Source organism: Chelonoidis abingdonii, chromosome 2 (genome assembly GCF_003597395.2).
Source record: "Chelonoidis abingdonii isolate Lonesome George chromosome 2, CheloAbing_2.0, whole genome shotgun sequence".
Lineage (NCBI taxonomy): Eukaryota > Metazoa > Chordata > Testudines > Testudinidae > Chelonoidis > Chelonoidis abingdonii.
The window spans coordinates 223,241,723-223,261,307 of record NC_133770.1 but is presented as its reverse complement, the minus strand read 5'-3'; the positions used below and the strand labels follow the sequence as shown (position 1 = coordinate 223,261,307).

The window sequence follows — 19,585 nt, the reverse complement described above, 5'->3', positions numbered from 1 at the left end:
ATCTCTTCTCACCTCCTCTAGCCAGCCCAGCTTCTTTTAGAAGGAAAAGGTCCCCTCTGCTACAAAACTGGACCCCTTTGTTCCTTTCTTTTGTCTCAAGCCTCATTAGTCTTTTTAAAGTCCTGGTCTGTCACTTTTTTCTCCTGCTTGGGGATTTTCCATTCTCTACTCCCCTCCTAGATAAACTTGACTGAATAGGTTTTCCAGCTCAGACACCGTCTTTAGCATATCCATTGTTCAGCCAGTGTCCGGATGTTAAGATTAACGACTTCTTTTGTTCTATTGCTTCTTCTTGATAGGATGGGTGAAACATGTTAGGGACCCTGTCAGCCCATAGTTGCCTCACTACACATTGAAGCATTCATTCAATGATATAGCAATTACAAATTCTGGTTAATTTTATGGAAGTTGTACCTGAACTGATTTCCCGGATTATCACAGATACTATGATTGTTTCAGGACCATGTACAAAGAAATGATTCACTAAGGGAAGAAGGCTTCCATACTCAAGTCTTCCAACTCCAATACCATCCAAAGACCAGGGACAATTCAACCCTCTTCAATGGGCACACTTTATTCTTCAAGTGCTTGCTCATATCCATTCCAGTTAGGTGCGTGTGCGCCGCACACATGTTCGTCGGAAGATTTTTACCCTAGCAACACTCAGTGGGTCGGCTGGGCACCCCCTGGAGTGGCGCCACTATGGCACCGGATATATACCCCTGCCGACTCAGCCACCCTTCAGTTCCTTCTTACCACCCGTGTCGGTCGTTGGAACAGTGGAGCGCGGCTTAGCTGACCTCCTCTTCCCTAGCTACTCGTAGTTCTCGTGTATATAGTTATATAGTTATAATCTTTTTATATATATATTTATATACTTTTACGTTTTTTCTTTACTAGCATAGTTAGTTTAGTAATAGTTAGCGGGGTTCGGGGAGTAGCCCCTTCCCCGCAACTGGTACCGGAGTCCATGCCCGGCTCACCGGTTCTTAAACTGTGCTCGGTCTGTCACAAGCCAATGCTGACAGGAGATCCGCACAACTCCTCTTTTAGGTGCCTCGGGGAATCACACTTCACAGCTAAGTGCCCCATTTGCAAGGCTTTTAAGCCGAGAACAAAATGGAGTGGGACTTTCACTTACCCTCCACCTTCTGCACCAAGCGCTGGCCACTCGGCGGGCAGAAGCGCCTCCCTGGCACCGGACACCGCCAGCACTGCCAAGGCCTCTCGATACCGGCCAGCGCCGAAGTTGACTCGGCACCACTCCCTCTCTCCGAGGTTGAGAGAGCCCACAACTCCTCCTGCCAGTGCCTGACAGCTCCCAGGCATGTGCCGTGGTTTAGCTCCCTGCTTCTGCTGCTTCCGTGCCAATTGCACCACAGCCAGAGAGCTCGTCTAAGTTGGATTGCCCGGCACCGACACCAGCAGAGGCACCGAAGATATCGGCACTGTTGATTCTGGTCCCACAGGGCCGTCAAATCCAGTGCCTGACTGCTCCCCGGCACGCGCCATGGTTGAGCTTCCTGCTCCTGCTGCTTCTGTGCCAACTGCACCGCAGCCAGAGAGCTCGTCTAAGTCGGATTGCCCGGCACCGACACCTGCCGAGGCACCGACGATGTTGGCACCATCAGTCCCGGTCCCACAAGGGCCGTCGAATCCAGTGCCTGACTGCTTCCCGGTGCACACTGTAGTTGAGCTCCCTGCTCCTGCTGCTTTCGTGCAAACTGCACCACAGCCAGAGAGCCTGTCTAAGCTGGATCACCCGGCACCGACACCTGCCGAGACACTGATGAGGTCGAAACCGTCGATCCCGGTCCCACGAGGGCCATTGAATCCGGTGCCTGACAGCTCCCCAGTATGCGCTGTGGTTGAGCTTACTGTTTCCTCCACGCCGGAGACATTCCCAACGGTGAGGGATCTCATTGTCATGACAGAGTAGATGCTGCCTGAACCCTCGGCACCGCCGGTGCGGGTAATACAGTCTCTTGGCAAGCCTCCCTTGATACGACCATCCTCTGTCGGCACAGCAGAGCGGCACCGTTCATGATCACGGTCCCACAGACGCTCCAGGTCCCGTCCGCACTCCTGCTCCCGACACCACTTGCAGTACCGATGCTGTTCTCCTCGGTACAGGTCGCACTCGCCGCACTGGTCGGTGTCCCACTAATCTCGGCACCGTTCCGGCTCCCAGCACTGCTACAGGCACAGTGACTCCCGTAGCCACTCCCGACCTCGAGATCTCGGTCTACCTCCCGGCACCGCTCTGGTCACAGGTCCGGATCTCGTTCCAGGTACCTGTACTCCTTCCGGTACCGGTCCCCGGTGCCGAGTTGGGCAAGGTCCGGTAGAGTCAGAGACTCTGCCCATGATCTTTCAGTACCTCCATGGCCATCTGGACACACATCAGTGTCTTCGCACGCGGACAGCTCTTATGCTCAGGATCACGATTCTGGTGTGCCCACCAACAACCTGAGAGCCCATCAGGACCTCCTAAGGAGGGTAGCACTCAATGCGGACCTCCAGGTGCAGGAGGTCCCGGAGGTAGGGGACCCAGTAGTGGACATTCTATCGGCTGTTGCCCCACTAGAGGGGCCCTACCCATTTATTTGGACCATCCAGGTGAATGCCGATACTCTATGGAGGGTACGACTACTTGTATATCCGTCTTCCTCCCTGCTCACTAGTCATTCAGTCTGTTAAGGAAAGGGAACGGCGTGGCCAGCAGGCACCAGCCCCGAAATCAAAGGAGGCTAGGCGAATGACCCTGCTCGGCCGCGAGGTGTACTCTGCAAGGGCCTTATAGCTCTGCGTGGCAAATCAATAACCCTTGCTTAGCCCCTATAATTATAACACCTGGATGACGGTGGATAAGTTTATGGAGCTTCTCTATCAAGACTCCCGCCAAGAGTTCACTGCCCTCTTGGAGGAAGGGAAAAAGGTGGCCAGAGCTTCCCTCCAGGCCTCGTTACCATGAGGAGCATCTCATGGCTTCAGGTTTCAAACCTCCAGTTGGAGCAGCAGTATACCATTCACGACTTACCATTTGATAGTAAAGGCCTCTTTGCGGTGAAGTCAACCCCAGGCTGCAAAGCCTGAAGGACAGCAGGGTCCTAATGCTCTCTCTTGGCGTGCATACGCCAGCGATCTCATGAAGGCCTTTCTGTCCCCAGCCACACCGCCATACTCTGTGTCTAGCCACAGATAGGACTTTGGCAGACAGTGCGGCTGAGGTGGTCGCAGACAACCGTCAGGACCCCTAGAGGGCCAAGATCGAGGTCCCTCGCAATCACCACTGGGACCAAAGACGAACTTTCGAAGGTGCGCCCGAGGGCGGCGTACCAGTTACAAACGGGATCCCACTCCTACTTCTTCTTGCGTGGTCCCAGTTAACTTCAGTTCACTGGCTCCTACACATGGTGGAGTATGGGTGCCACCTCCAATTTGTTCCAACCCTGTCCCTCTTCAGGGACTCCTCTCAAGAGCAATTCCTCTTACAAGAAGTGCAGTCACCGATGGACGAAAGGGGCGAGGGGCTTTACTCCCATTATTCCCTAATTTCCAACTCGTACGGAGGTCTCAGACTTATCCTAGACCTACGAGGACTCAACCAGTTTATGATAAGGTTGAAGTTCCGCATGGTATCCCTGGGAACCATTATCCCGTCTTTGGGTCCTGTAGACTGGTATGCCGCCCTCGATATGAAGGACGCGTACTTTCACATCGCCATCTTCCCTCCGCACAGGAGATACCTCCGCTTTCTAGCCAATCGTTGGTACTTCCAGTTTATGGTCCTGCTGTTTGGCCTTTCTGCAGCCCCACAGGCATTAACCAAGTGTATGGCCGTAATCGCCACCCACCTCCGCCGATGTCGGATATGCGTTTTCCGTATCTGGATGATTGACTTATCTGAGGAGACTCCGAGACACAAGTCACTCAGCATGTGGGCATTGTCAAGGACCTATTCACACGTCTAGGCCTGATGATCACTATGGAAACATCCACTCTGGTTCCCATGCAGAGGTTAGACTTCCTAGGAGCTATCCTGGACTCTGACCTAGCCGGAGCCTGCTTACCACAGCCGTGGTTTCAGGCGATGGCATCAATCATCTGAGGTCTGCAGACTTTCCCAACGACCTCAGCTCGCACTTGTCTCGGTCTCCTGGGTCCCATGGCTGCCTGCAAGTTTGTAACCAAACAAGCCAAGCTCCTGCCTCTTCCTCTCCAAGTTTCGGCTCAAATCGGCGTACGCCCGGACAGGGGCCCAATGGTCACGATGTCACCATTCCCTCGAGCACCCTAGGCTCCCTAGAATGGTGGCTAACTCCCTCCCTGGTGTGGGCAGGGATCCGTTCCATCCGCCCACCCTCACTGTCCCGACGACGGACGCATCATCTCCTCGGCTCAGGTGTTCACCTCAGTCACCTTTTGAGCTTATGGCCTTTGGTCTTCTCAGGAGCTGGCGTTCCACATCAATGTCAAAAATGAGAGCAGTCCACCTGCGTGTGCCAGGGTTCCAGCAGCAGCTGCGAGGCCGTGGTGTCTCAGTGGTACAGCCAACACGACGGCCATGTGCTACATAAACAACCAGGGAGAGACAGGGCCTCCTCTTTGTCAGGAGGCCATCCATCTCTGGGACTTGCATAGCTCCACTCGATAAATCTGGTAGCGTCCTTTCTCCCAGGCGTTCGGAACGCCTTGCCGCTTCGACTCAGCAGGTCTTTCCTGTCTCACGAGTGGTCGCTCTGCACGCTGTGATGCATTCTGTTGCCAGACGTGGGGATTTTTCCCCACATAGACCTGTTCACTTACCGTGAGAACAGGAGATGTCCGAGGTTCTGCTTCTTCAAGTCTCTCCCCGGATCGATCTTGGGCGTTTTCCTCATGCTGTGGAAGGGCCAACTCCTTTATCCTTCACCATTCCCCTGGCTCATTGGTCCTGCTCAAACTTCGCAGGGGCAGGGCGCGCATCATCATGATCACTCCAGCATGGTCCAGGCAGCCCTGATACACCATGTTGCTACCTGTCAATAGCCAACCAATTACCCTGCCACTCCACCCAGACCTCATAACTCAGGACCACGGCAGGCTTCGCTACCCGGACCGCAGTCTCTCACCTCACGGTGTGGCTGCTGCTGACTAAATCGAGGTAGCAGGAAGCCTCAACCTGGTCAACTTACTTGGCCAAGCGGAAGCGTTTCTCCCACAGGTGTGAAACGCTTAATCTTACTCTTGCTGAGGTCTCGATCCCCTCTATTTGGACTACCCTCTGGCCTACAACAGCAGGGCCTACCAGTGTCACGCGGAGGTACACTTGGCAGCCATCTCTACCTTCCACCCAGGCTAAGGTGGTTGTTCCGTGTTCTCACACTCTATGGTTTCAAAGTTCCTCAAGGGCTTGGAGCGCTTACACCCTCAGGTACGCCGCCCCCAACCTGGGACCTCAACCGGGTTTAACCAGACTTATGTCTCCCCCATTCGAGCCATTAGTGACCCGCTCGCTGCTATACCTGTCTTAGAAGACAGCTTTCCATAGCCATTACATCGGCCAGACGAGTTTCGAGCTTAGGGCTTACGAGTGGTTCCGCCGTAACTATGTTCCAAGACAAGGTGCAGTTACGACCACACCCGGCTTCCTCCCTAAGTGGTTTCAGATTTTCATGTTAACACACTCACGCAATGGGGTCAACAATTGCACTCCCTGACGTCTGTAGAGCGCGCACTTTATATTGAGCGACAAAGCCATTTCGTAAAACGCCCCAACTCTCGGTCTCAGTAGCAGACTGAAGAAAGGTCTACCTGTTTCCTCTAGAGGATCTCATCTTGGGTGATGATGTGCACCCACACTTGTTATGATTTGGCTCACATTCCCCAAGCCACATCACCGTGCATTCTACCAGGGCTCAGGCTTCATTTGCCGCTTGCTGGCTCGTGTACTACCCACGAGATCTATCGCGCACTCCATGGTCCTCGGTCCATACCCTTGCTTCACATATGCTCTGGTTCAACAGTCAAGAGATGCTGCAGCCTCTGGCTCAGCAGTTTTACATTCTGCCACATTCACTCCGACCGCCACTCCTCAATAAGGCTTGGGAATCACCTAACTGGAATGGATATGAGAAAGTACTTGAAGAAGAAAGACGGTTACTCACCTTTGTAACTGTTGTTCTTCAAGATGTGTTGCTCATATCCATTCCAAACCACCCTCCTTCCCCTCTGTCGGAGTAGCCGCAAGAAGGAACTGAAGGTGGCTGGGTGGCAGGGTAATATCCGGCGCCATAGGCGCGCCACTCAGGGGGCGCCCAGCCGACCCACCGAGTGTTGCTAGGGTAAAAATCTTCCGACGAACATGCATGTGGCGCGCGCACACCTAACTGGATGGATATGAGCAACACATCTCGAAAAACAACAGTTACAAAGGTGAGTAACCGTCTTTCTTTGCACTGTTATTAGATATGACAAAAAAAAGGAAGACATGCCTGCTGGGACTCATCTAAACAGAATCGTAGAACTGGCACAAGAATTACCAGTGACTCAAAGGACGATATTTTGGACTATATCTTTATTTGCTTTTAAATTATGTTTTCCTTCAGAGATTGGGTGAGTGACAGTATCATTGATGCAAATTAAGCAGTGGGTGTTTGTGGAATAAATTAGTTTTAAGGAGGATTTGAATGGAGAAGCGTGTGTCAGACACCACTTAGGTTGTTCAAAGCATAAAGGACAACATGGAGAAGGCAGGTGTCCCACATTTTTCCCACAGATCCCTCTATGGCAGTGCGTCAAGTTTCTTTCCCCAGTTTGAACTTTAGAGTACAAAAGTGGGGAACTGCATGAACACTTCTAAGCTTAATTCTAGCTTAGATCTGGTACACTGCCACCAGCCAGAATTAGTGTCTGGCACACTTTCTGTTCCAAACCTTCCTGGAACAAAGATCCAAACCCTTGGATCTTAAAACAAGGAGAAATTAACCATCCTCCTCCTTTCCCCCTAGACTTTCCCTCCCTGGGTTGCCTTGAGAGGCTTCACACAGATCCAAACTCCTTGGATCTTAAAACAAGGAGGAATTAACCACCCCTCCTCCTTTCCCCCACCAATCCCTGGTGAGTTCAGACCCAATCCCTGGATCTTAAAACAAGGAAAAATCAATCAGGTCTTAAAAAGAAATCTTTTAATTAAAGACAGAAAAAGTAAAAATTATCTCTCTAAAATCAGGATGGAAAATGTTTTACAGGGTAATCAGACATATAGACCAGAGGGACCCTCCCCCTGCCCCCAGCCTTAGATTCAAAGTTACAGCAAATAGAGGTAAAAATCCTTCCAGCAAAAAGAAACATTTACAAGTTGAGAAAACAAACATAAGACTAATCCGCCTTGCCTGGCTATTACTTACAATTTGAAACATGAAAGACTGATTCAGAAAGATTGGAAGCCTGGATTGACTCTGGTCCCTCTTAGCCCCAAGAGCGAACAAACAAGAAAAAAACACAAACAAAGACTTCCCTCCACCAAGATTTGAAAGTATCTTGTCCCCCTATTGGTTCTCTGGTCAGGTGTCAGCCAGGTTTACTGAGCTTCTTAACCCTTTACAGGTAAAAGAGACATTAACCCTTAACCATCTGTTTATGACACAGTGGTTCTCAACTTTTATGGGCTCAGGACTTATTTGTAAATGTTTATTGTTGCAACCCAGGAAACAGTCTTGGGGCAGAGACCCTGTCGTGGTTTTGATTGCATCTTGCTTGGCACTCACCGCACAGTGGTGGCTCCTGCAGCTCCTGTGCTGTCGGGCTGACTGGGCTTGGCTCTCTGCTCCAAGAGTTGCAACCTCCAAGATTGCAGCACCACTCAGGTTTGGCCCCGCCCTCCTGACTGGACCAAATTTGTGGGAGTGGAGTTGTGACCCGACTCATGGGGTTGCAGTGCCACTCAATCAAATTTGGCCTACTTGGACTCCTGTCATCAAGATGACTGGACCAAACCTGAGTGGCATTGAGACCCTAGAAGTTGCAGTACCTGGAGCAGGAAAGTAAGCCCAACCAGCCCCATGGGCCAGGAGCTGCCATGCGACCTTTTGAAACATTCTAGCAAATTGATTTTGGGTCCTGATCTATAGATTGAGAAATCCTGCTCTATGGCACCTTGTATGAGCAAAGGTTACAATGCTGAGGTGGAGCCAGGCTATCATTCAGATGAATTTTACTAAGAAGATAAGAAAAATATTCTCTTTCAAAGCACCAGAACCACCAGATATCACATAGACCCAGAACTTTAATGTACAATTTCAGGCCCATTTCATTTGTGTATGGCCCTGCAGACAAGTTTTAGCCACAGAAGGATCAAGCACTTCATTAAAATCCCCAGAAATTACAACAGGGATATTAGGTTCTCCATGTAATGTAGTAAAGCCTATGAAGGTTTCGGGATCAAACGTTAGGTCCATACATATTACAATGATTAGTTCAGATACCTTTGTGTTTATTTTCAGGATTAAAAATCTGCCCTGATTATCTGAAATTGACTCAGAGAATGTTACTGTCAGTGCTTTATAGAAGATTATGGCTACCCCTCTAGATGTGAATGACAAGCAGCAAGACACTGTTTCTTCTACCCAGTCATGTTCTACATTAACAGTCCTATCTGTGGTCAAGGGTGTCTCCAGCAAAAGCACTACATCTGCCTTTGTTCTCTTTAATAATGAGTACACTTGTTTTCTTTTAATTGGAGTGTTGAGTCTCTTTACATTCCAGGAAATAAAATTGAAATTCATGACCAACATTTTTCTCATGTGATCTTACAAATGAGGGGAATGGAATATTTGTGTCATTTGCTCTATTACATATTTGTGTCATTTGCTCCCTTCACGCAATCCCATGAAAGCAGGGACACAGATTTTGGATTACCTTGCCAGATGCTCAGCACTTGTCAGATTGCTGCCAAATAAGGTAGGTGCAGAAGACTTGGGGGAAGGCATCAACATTAGATGCAGCCATCTAGTGAGGCTTGCTGTAAATCAGTCATGTCATTTTTCTGACTATGAAGATCAGGAGAGAGGAAAGGGGAAGAAAGATGCGTTGGGCAAGATAATGGGAACAGGACACACAAGAACCAAATAGAATATAACAAAAAGGAAAAAACAAAATAATTTACGGGAATGTATGAGCATTCATGTAATTGGCAACGCATGTTGAAAGGACATCTCTAACTATGCATAGCTAAACCCTTTTCATACTTCAGGGGGACAGGTGTAGGTAGCCTGTCACTACTCTCGGGGGTCCAAAAATTGTTATAAATAACAACCCCACATGGGAAATATCCCCAACAAAGGGGATGTATGGGGAATATTTGAAGTCCATAATGTAGCAAATTTCCCAAAGGTGGTTATAGCCGTCTCTGAGATTGTGTAGGATGCATAGGCTCAGAAGAGTTTTGGATCAGGGACTCTGTGTTTAATTACAAGCAGCAGATTCTTGTAAAGTCAGAGTTCCCTTGTGGTGGTAATTTTCTGCTGGAGTTGCCATTCCCTATATTTCAAACCGTTTACAACCACTAAACAATCCAACAACTGTTACCCCAACCTTAAGTGCAAGTAGCTAAACCAGTGTCCCCAGACACACAGTCTTGCAGCAATATAAGGAAATAAGCTGGCATGATTGTAGGTAGCTTCCCTTACTATAGTCTCTAGGTCCATGCTGCAGGTCTGCACCAGCAACGGCATGGCACAGTCCAAATCAGAGGAGACCACCTTCTGTTCTCAGGGTTCTCAACAATGTGCAAATACCCTGACTCACTCCTGCCTGCCTACCTTAAAAGAGGCTGGCCTTCCCTGCATCCAGGGCCGGCTCCAGGCACCAGTGCAGCAAGCAGGTGCTTGGAACGGCCAATGGGAAGGGGCGGCACATCCAGGTCTTCGGTGGCAATTTGGCGGCGGGTCCCTCAGGAAGTGCTGCCGATCATGGCTATTTCTCCCCCACCCCGACCCCCCTGCTTGGGGCGGCAAAATCCCTGGAGCTGGCCCTGTCTGCATCGAGCCACCTGATGCTTGCTAAGAAAGGGTTCAGAATGAATTTGTTGTAGTTCACCAATGTGGTGTTAGGGGATGAGGAAGCCATGTTTTATGTTTCTACTCCCTCAGCATCAGACAGCTCATTAAAGCAATCACAGACACAACGATTCACAGTTAGCAGGGTGTTATGTTACATATTCATACATAGCATTACATATTCATTAGTAGGACAGTCCATGCATGTCCGTGCCATATTGTCATAATTCAGAACGCCCTGTAGAAAACACACAGCCTATATATGGGTCCCACTTCACCACATCCAGCTATGAGCAAAGGTGGTGAGCTGTCAATATAATGGGAGTGAGTTAGGCGTGCAAGAATGCCAAGGCAAACAAAACACCAGCAGTTGGTGTAACCTGGAACAAAACACACCAAAAGTCATTTCTAAGTTATTTATGAAGCTCTCTGGCTCCCGAGGTTTTCAGAAGGAACGGGTCACATTTCCAGCTATTACATGAAACAGTGCAGGAAACCTCATATAGGCCTTTTTGTTTTACCAGTGCCCTAGACCTGACAAAAGCTGCCCTCTGCTCCACAACTTCCCTTGCAAAATTCTGAAAAATGGTAATTTTAGATGGGGGATTGTTCCAGCAAACCTTTCTTTTTCTGTTACCATGCCTAGGACAGATTCTTTGGTTGTGAACCTGAGAAATCTGATTATCAGGGCTCTGAGGTTAGCCTCAGGGGCAGGCCAGAGACCTGTGGGCTCTTTCAATATACAGTAGAATATCAGAGTTATGAACACTTGAGGAATGCAGGTTGTTTGTAACTCTGAAATGTTCATAATTCTGAACAAAACATTATGGTTGTTCTTTCAAAAGTTTACAACTGAACATTGACTAAATACTGTACTACGCAGAAGAAAAATGCTGCTTTCCCTTTTTTTTTTTTTAGCTATTTACCTTTAACACAATACTGTACTGTATTTGTTTTTTTGTTTGTCTCTGCTGCTGCCTGATTGCATACGTCCAGTTCCAAATAAGGTGTGTGGTTGAATGATCAATTTGTAACTCTGAGGTACTATTGTGAAGTATAAAGTCTGCAGGCGGACTGAGAATTTCTGTTTAAAGTTGGGGGATAAATTCCAGAGGTTTCCCTCGTTCTTCTCCCTAAGGGACTCCGGTGATTATAAGATTGTTTCTGTAAAATCTGCCTTCCAGCTCAGTCAATTTAGCTTTAATTAATTTTATATCCCTGAGGTGTATCTCAGTTTGGGCAGCCCTTCTACTGGTGACTGTAGCTTCAATTGCTAAAGTGTCTGCAGTCACTTTTTGAGTCAGCACATTCTCACTGTCCTCAGTGGTGGACATCTGGGATGGGATGGGATGGGAGGGTGTCTCTCTTCTTTGAGATTTGCAGATCGAAGAGGAGCTTGCCATTGCTACTTGAGCTGATCTCATGGGTAACAGCACAGGTTAAGATGTACAGTTTTTGGCTTCTGGAGGAGAAAAGGATGGCGTCCAGTAGTAGACGGGGGTGGATGCTGGTAGATAGCCTCAGCACACTCGGGAGTTCACTCTGCCATGTTCCATGACCCCCTTGAAGTGCAACATAGAGATTTTTAAAACTGACTGAACTTTTTGAATCCAGGATGTCTATTTGCCCAGCACTAGATAAACCAATTATAGTCAATATGTAGGTGTCACCTTCTAAAAAATCAAGTGTACATCCTGTGAAAATTGAGCAATAACAATAGATTAGGATTTCAGGAGGCAGAAGATAGGCAAATCCACTAGTGGGAGAGAAAATGGAATTTGGAAATGTCTGATATTAAAAATTTGTTTGAAGCACATCTATGTAAATAAAGAGAATCTGAATACAGCTTTCTGCTTTGTGTTTGCTCAAAATCTTCAGAGAAATTAGCAAAAACTATCCCCAGGTGAGGCAGAAAGACACATTTCTCCGAGTACAGCAACACATGACTTGCATGAGGTTTGAGGGAGGCAAGCTTTAAACCATATTCTGAGGCATATCTACACTGGAATTCAAAGCATGGTGGCCAGCGCCAAGTTTAAAAACAGTTTTTGCTAGAAAGGTGCTTCAGGGCCCAGTGAACAGAGTGTCTTAACCATGGTCTTGTGAATTATTTTATAATAATTTATATTTTATAGACTACATTCACTGAGTTTGTTACACCAGTGGCAAGTTCAAACCATTCTTTTGCTTTCCAAGTTAGAATAATGCTTTCAGTTAATATAACATCACTTTCCATTTCAACAGTTCTTTTCACAAGGATTTCCAAGCACTTGTCAAACATTAATTTATTAAGGGGACACAAATTAAAAATCACACTTGTGTCTGAATATATTTTAATGCTTACTATTGTTATAAGTAACACCTGAGAGTACCATAATTGAGAACAAAGAAAGAAGGTTTTCCACCATCAGAGCTCTGAAGAAACTGAGTCAGATCGAACAATTGAGGCACAGGCTCAAACTGCACTGTACTATGGGAAGCAAACAATCTAACCTAGGTTTGTCTGTAGCACAATAGGTCTCAAAACTGCTGCCTTTAGGATTGTGCAGTTTGTACTTCTTTCTGCAGCTGACACATCTTGCTGTTCAGAGCAAGTGGAGGGGGTAAATCTATGGATGGTCCTTCCTCCTCCCCACCCATTTGAGTTTGCTTGCTGTCCAGGGGGCACTAGCAGAGATTGCAAATCTGGCCCCTTTGTGGGATGTTTGAAGGGCTACAAGGAGGGAGAAGGCTCCTTGCCATCTCACCTCTTTTGTGCACTAGCAGAAGGATCAGCCACAGTCTGGGTCAATTGTAATGCAATCCACCCAACCTAATTAATAAAATCAGAGTTCTGACAACAAAGTGAACACAGTAAACTCATCACAATACAATATAATGGCTTACAGTTAGTTCCTCCATTGATTTATTTATGGATTTAAAACAGTTCTCCATTGCCTAGCAATCTGCGCATCCTACACTCATTGTAAAGAATCACGTTACATAAAATATGGGTTCTCCAAAATAAAGACTTCATAACAAAATCCTTCTGAAAAGAAGTCTAATGGTTTAAAAACATAATTGAACAGCTATTTTATGCCATGATAACCAAACATATGTTTAATATTCCCATATGCAATAATCATGTCAGAATTCCTGATCTAATCATCTCCATGCCCTAAATATGCAAACATTATCACAAGTGAAAACTGAAAAACTGATCCATGGTTTAATTGGATATCTTTCCTAATGTGATGTGAATTTCACAGGCAAAATCTCCAACACTGAATTAAATGGTGAAGAGATTTAATGCTAACTCCTATAAATCCCAATTGCTGTGATAAGAGGAGTGAAACTGCTGAATATTTGTCTACCTGTGTTTGTACAGCATGTAGCACAAGGGGGTCCTGGTCCCTGACTAGGGCTCTTAGTCACTATAGTAATACAAATAATAAATAATGCTTAGTTTAAACACAAAAGTATATTCAAAGGGATCTGTTCTCTTCCCTCCAGGCACAGGGAAATAACACATGGAAATCTCATATCTGTGAAGAGAAGAGAGCCCACAGAGTTGTTTCGCTTAAAATACACACACTTTATGTTAAAGGAAATTACATATTGTATACACTTTACTTTGTCATTCTGTGTTCTTTTTTGCTGCTTAAGAGGTTTTGCTAACAAAAATTCTGGGAACTCACTGCAGGATAGCACTCTGAACAATTTTTAAAGTTCAAACACTTTGTAAAATTAGTAGCATTATCTTTCCAGATGTGGAATTTGCTTTTGAAATTATACAAACCCACTTGCACATTTTACTGTTAACTGGTGTAAAAGAGGACAAAGTGTCCTTTAAGACTTCCCTGTTCTACAGGAGAATCATACGTTTGGAGGGTTTTTGTAGCCAGTGTCTTTTTTTGAAGTTTATGGTTTAACATTTTATAAAATACCATCTCTAGAGATTAGATATAGATGTTTGCAGATGGGCGATGAAATACAGGTTATGCAAACAAACCTCAAAGCCTGGAGAAGACTCAGAGGCGGAGTTTAGGTGCTCAAGCAAACCACTTTATCCCACTGGGAAGAAGAACAATATAACTGCTTGGGACAGCAACCCTTTATTTGGCAGTTTAGGGCCACAAGGGCTCCTGCTGCTGTACATACAGTAGGTATTACTCCTGAACCAGGGCTCTAGACCTAAAGAGCTTTACAGCGGTTATCCCATTTCACAGCTGGGAACAGGAGATGCAGAGCGCGTCAAAGCAAGTCAGTGGCCAAGCTGGGCATTGACCCCTGGGCAGTACTGTAGGGCAAATGTACGCCCTGCTCTACTGACGTCTCTCAGGAGCTGTGCCCGCCAACTCCTGGCCCTCCCGCAGCCTGGGGGCCGCCTGCTAGGGGCTCTGCGCAGCGGCTGCAGGTTGCCGGAGCGGTCAGAGGGGGGAGCGAGCGGGACAGACTTTGCACGGAGCTGCAGTGCCAGAGCCTCCCCTGTTCAGGGAGAGCAGGAGGGAGCCAGCCCGGCACTTTCCTTTTGGGAGCGGGGAGGAGCAGCAGCTGCGCAGGCGTCTCTCGCACCCTGTTGATTAGTCAGTGCTGGGATGGCGTTTCCTGGGCCAGTTGCAGCTGCGAGCCGAGCGGGGAGCAGCCCCAGGGGGCTAGAGGAGCAGCCGCAGCCGCTGGGCCGGTGTCACCTTGCGCTTCGCCAAGCCTAGCATGTCCTGGGGGAGCGGAGGTGGAGGCGGCGGCAGCGGCAGCGGCTGCAGCTGCAGCAGTCGCCGCTGAGCGAGGCGAGCTCCGTCCTGTTGGCTGCAGCACCCAGGCGCGCAGGAGCCGCAGCCGCCTGCCAGCCTGACTCCCCCCTCCCCGGGCCCGGGGGCGGAAAGGAAGATGGACCCGGGCCCCTCGCTGGGATCCTGTCTCAAGGATGTGAAGTGGAGCGCGATGTCCGTCCCCTTGGACCAGCTGGTTAGCACCTACCGGCTGCCCCAGCTCGTGCGGCTGGACAGCGGTGAGTAAAGCCCGGGGCCGGGGGGCAGGGCTGGGAACAGCAGCCGCCCATTAACTATTAACTTCTGCAGACTCGGCGGGCGGGAATGGTTCCTCCTGCGCATCCCGCGCCTGTAAGGCAGGGGGAGACTCCCCGGAGCGCGCGGCGCGGCCCCCTGCACAGCCAGGGGGCTGCCTGACCTGGGGCACAGGCGCGAAGTCACTTGCCCGGGGACTCCCAGCTTGCCACGGGCAGAGCTGCGGACAGAACCTAGTCGTAGCCCGCCGCTCTTTGGACCGGCGCTTCTCTAGCTGTTCCATGTTCGCAAGTCCAGGGGTCCTCTTCGGACTTGAGTCCCAGCACGTTTCCTTGCGGCCTGCTCTCATCTCTGGGGCCACAAGCCTCTGCCAGGGCTGGATTGTGACAGGGGTGTGTGAAATCCCTCTGTTTCAGTTAGCCTTGGTTTGCAAAAAAATGATCTTGAGTGCTTTCTGGCAGGCACTGCATGTCTCTTGTGGGTCTGGGTCTGCTTCATTTATTGGGGTACAAGTAATCCATCATGAACTATGGAAAATATAGAAGTCAGGAGATGTTTATAAGGTTAAGGATTAGCTCCAAGTGTTTGTAGCTTGGAAAAATGTTACCCCCATAAAATTAAGATTCTGAGGTCGGGAGAACTGCAGAACGCTACAACATACTAAAACTGCATTCGTTCTGCACTCTTAAACCATACATCTCTGCTTATTAGATGTTACAGTAAAGTTTTTGCTCTTTCACCATTTTCTTTCTGTAGTCTACTGGTTTAAACAAATTGGATCCTGCTCCTTTGTGTGCGTGAGTTTGGGGAAGCTCAGTGAGTCCAATGTCAGTTGGGAGTCTTTGAGAGTAAAAAAAATACATGATTAAAATACAGGAAGACATTTGCAACACCTAAGGCTTAATCCTGTGATTACATGTTGTAGAACCTACATCAAGGCCGAAGTAAAAGGAATATTAAACAAACCAGGTAGTCTAAGCCATAAATGTTCATCATGTTAATGTTGATTGAAAGGGCAACAGACTCTTTTTTTTTGTTGGTTTTTTAAAAAACAGAACATGAGAAGTCTGTGAATTTCAAAGAAAAGGAACTTTTTATTACTATTTACTTGTATGCTAACCTACAGTCTCTAGGTCAGCATATTATTTTCTATTAAAATCTGGAAATTAGAGGTTATGCCCCTGACAGAATGGCTAGTAGAGCAACATGCTGCTACATGAGATGAGAAGTTGGGAATGATATTTGGTATTGCTTTTCCTTGAAGGTTTGGAGTGTCATGGAAATATTCATAGATTTTCAGAGACCAGCAATTGGTTGTCATAAAAGTATTATTATGCCAGTCACAGATAGAGAGTTCAGGAAGTAGCACTTGGGTGAGAGGGATCAGTCCAGAGAGAGCAGTTCAGGAGGTACAAAAGCAATGGCAGCTTCTTGGCCCAATACAAACGTAGGAGTGATTGGTTTTCCCTTGATGCATAGGAAGATAGCGCGTGTTTGGGTGCCTGTTGCAGCAGTTATGGTACTTTCAACCTGTCATCTATGAAGTGACATGGAGGGTTGTATGACTTGGTAAAATAATTTGAGTACTAAGTTTTGCATTTGACTTAAAAGTTGTCCTTTTTATGGCTTTGAGACTGGGCCAACATGCTTAAGTAATATCTCATTTTACTTTATCTGCTCACCCACACTGCAATCAGCCTATTGCTTACCTGTCCTTATTATAATCCTTAGGTGATAGGAGCCAGAGCTTTTTGTAACTCTGCCCCTTGATTATGCAGTATCTTTCCTATATTGCTTTGTAGTGCTTGTGTCCTGATGGTCAGAAGTAGGGTGAAGAAAAGATTTTCCACCCTAACTGCTGATTAGTTTTATAGTGTTGCATCACAGGGCACTGCAATATTTATGTGAAAGCTACTATGTTAATGTAACTTCTATTGTAGTCACCTTCTGTGACTTGAAGCAGCTAAGATGGCCTCCGACAGTTGTGCTTAAGATTGTCAGGTTGCTGGAAGCAATTCCAGATATAGTATGTCTTTTGATAAATCTCATAATTCTCTCCTTGGCTTATGTGGTGTATGCTGCTTCTTCATCTTCGTTAACTTGCCATCATTGTTGATGTGACCTTTTTTGACTACCAAATTCACAGTCCGTTTTGGTCAATTTCACAGTCATAGGATTAAAAAAAATTGTAGATTTCAGCTATTTAAATCTGAAATTTCACTGTGTTGTAATTGTAGGGGTCCTGACTGAAAAAGGAGTTGGGAGGGAGGTTGCAAGGTTATTGTAGGGGGGTTGCGGTACTGCTGCCCTTACTGGCGTGATCTAAAGATGGTGCTGAGTATCCACAAATCCCATTGTAGTCAGTAGGGAGCTGCATGTGCTCTGCCCCCTTTGGAATTCAAGCCACTTTTAGTTAGGTGTCTATATTCAGGTGCCCTAGGTTTAAAATGTTGGCTGTTTGAATCTCCTCAACCAGCTGCTTTTCCCTTTGTTTACTTTTGTTAAAAGTAAACTCTCTTTAGGGGGGACGTAGGAGGGGGAGTAGGAAGAGGGATTGAGGAGCTGGAGATTTTTTTTCGTACATCAGTGTTTGTAAGACTTCATTTTTCTTGTCTTTGAACAGTTGCTTTCTTGAAGCTTTCTAGCGATGTGGAGATTATTGTAATGTTGTCTTCTCATCTCTTTTGTGATTTAGGTCTTAGTAAAAATGGAATTATTAAATTGTTTGAGTGCAAGAACTTCACTGCTCCGTTGTCAGGGACTGTCTACGCTGTGAGGAGAACCAGGGTGATGCGAATTGCAGAGTGCATCAAAGTGTTGTGGTCTAACACCCCCGCCCCACCTCCAAACACTGCTGGAATGAACTAAAAGCATCCTCTTTCAGACAGAACACTGTCAATGTGAGCTAAGTACATTTTTAGTTTGCACCAAGAGCATCCACACAGGGCACTGAAAGTACAACACTTAGGTGCGCTCTGCAGTTTATGCCCCTGTAGTCTGTGCTGTGACGCAGTATAGACATAGCTTTAGTATCATGTCTGATGACTTCAAACTGTGAATAAAGTGAAAATGAATGAATGAAGTCACATTTCTTGTGCCAGAATCGGCTATAAGTTAGAATGCAGATATGAACATGCTGGGAGAATGTCCTCTCCAAATAGTGCTGCTTGCTCTGTAAGCACAGTCACATACACAGGCAATGATAAAAATACAGCTGATATGAAACAGAAACATTTATTGTCCAGAATCAAGATCTGAAATATTTACCTAAACTAAAGCTACTTTTGGGTTAGGGAGAGTGGGTTTTTGGGGTTTTCTTGGGGAGGGGAGGAGTGAGGGAAGAAGAAATCTGCCTAGTTATATATAAACTGCACATGTTAGTAGTTAGGCTGTGACATCTCACCTCAAACTGAAATTAAGATATATATTCATACCTTCTGATGAAAACTGGGAGAGTTCAAGCTGATAGGAATATTTAGTTCCAATTTCTAAATAGCTTGCACTTGCTAATTCATCATAATGCCGCTAAAGTGGTTAGTCCTCTGAAATACAGAATGGTCCTTAGAGTATTTACCATCTTTATTTCAGATGCTGTTGGTTTTGTGTTTTTATTAAGTGCCTATTGCCATAGCAATTGCCAGTGTTTTTAAAAAAAAATGCTCCATTGTCACCTTAACAAGTGACGGTACTTAGACTGCTATTACCATGCATGTTGCCAGTATGTCTTAACAGGCTAAATATTAATAGAAGACCCAAGGTAACCAAATGCAAACACAACTAACAAACATTAAACACAATGAATAAGCATTATATCCTGTCTTGGGGCTCACTAAATTGGCTCTGTCAGACCAAGGAGAACAAGTTTCAAAGACAGTAAGAACTGGATGAGAGAGTCTTGCTTCCACCTCCTGAATTACGCTCCAGGAGATGGAATCCTGGCCTCATTGAAGTCAGTGGGAGTTTTTGCCATTAACTTCCAAGGGGAAAGGATTGCACTCCAGGATCCAACAGCAAAAATACCTTTATATGACCTTTACTCGGACTGTAGGGTATTAGGCGAGAGCAGGTCTCTGAGGTAATGGTGTCTCAGCCCATTCAGGGATTATAAATAGACAACAAAATACTTAACTTCAGACCTTTCTGGTGAGTTATAATACTACCTTCTTTATCTGCTAAATGAGTCAAAGCTCCATGTAGAGCTTATCCTTATTTTCTCAAGTTTTTGACATTTCTGATAGCACTGATGTAGTCTAAGGATAATCTCAGAAGCCGGAAGAAAAATGCTATTAAGACTAAGAAGTGGAAAATTATGCTTTGGTTAAAGAGTTAAACTGCATGGCTTTTTGGCAGCAAATGGTGAACTCCGTGTCTGGCATTCAAATCCAGCTTTTGTTTTTAAATAGGAAAATTCAATGTCCTACTGTTATCTTACTTATTAGGACCCCTGTCATCCTAGCACTATTGTTAATTTTTGACAGTTTACTATTGTTTGTTTTTTATCCCCAAGGAGGGAGGGACCTGGGACCACGTTCCCTCTCAATT

The 19,585-nt window shown here is 46.6% G+C and overlaps 1 protein-coding gene across 2 annotated transcripts in view; it reads left to right on the top strand.

Moving 5' to 3' along the window:
- Nucleotides 1-14,625: 14,625 nt before the first annotated feature.
- Nucleotides 14,626-19,585, top strand: part of GAREM1 (GRB2 associated regulator of MAPK1 subtype 1) — a 136,897-nt gene continuing 131,937 nt past the window's right edge. For both annotated transcript variants that reach the window (XM_032765268.1, XM_032765267.1), the window contains exon 1: nt 14,626-15,027. In XM_032765268.1, the coding sequence (XP_032621159.1) occupies nt 14,907-15,027 (121 nt within the window). In that variant the 5' untranslated portion in view covers nt 14,626-14,906. The remainder of the gene's footprint in view (nt 15,028-19,585) is intronic.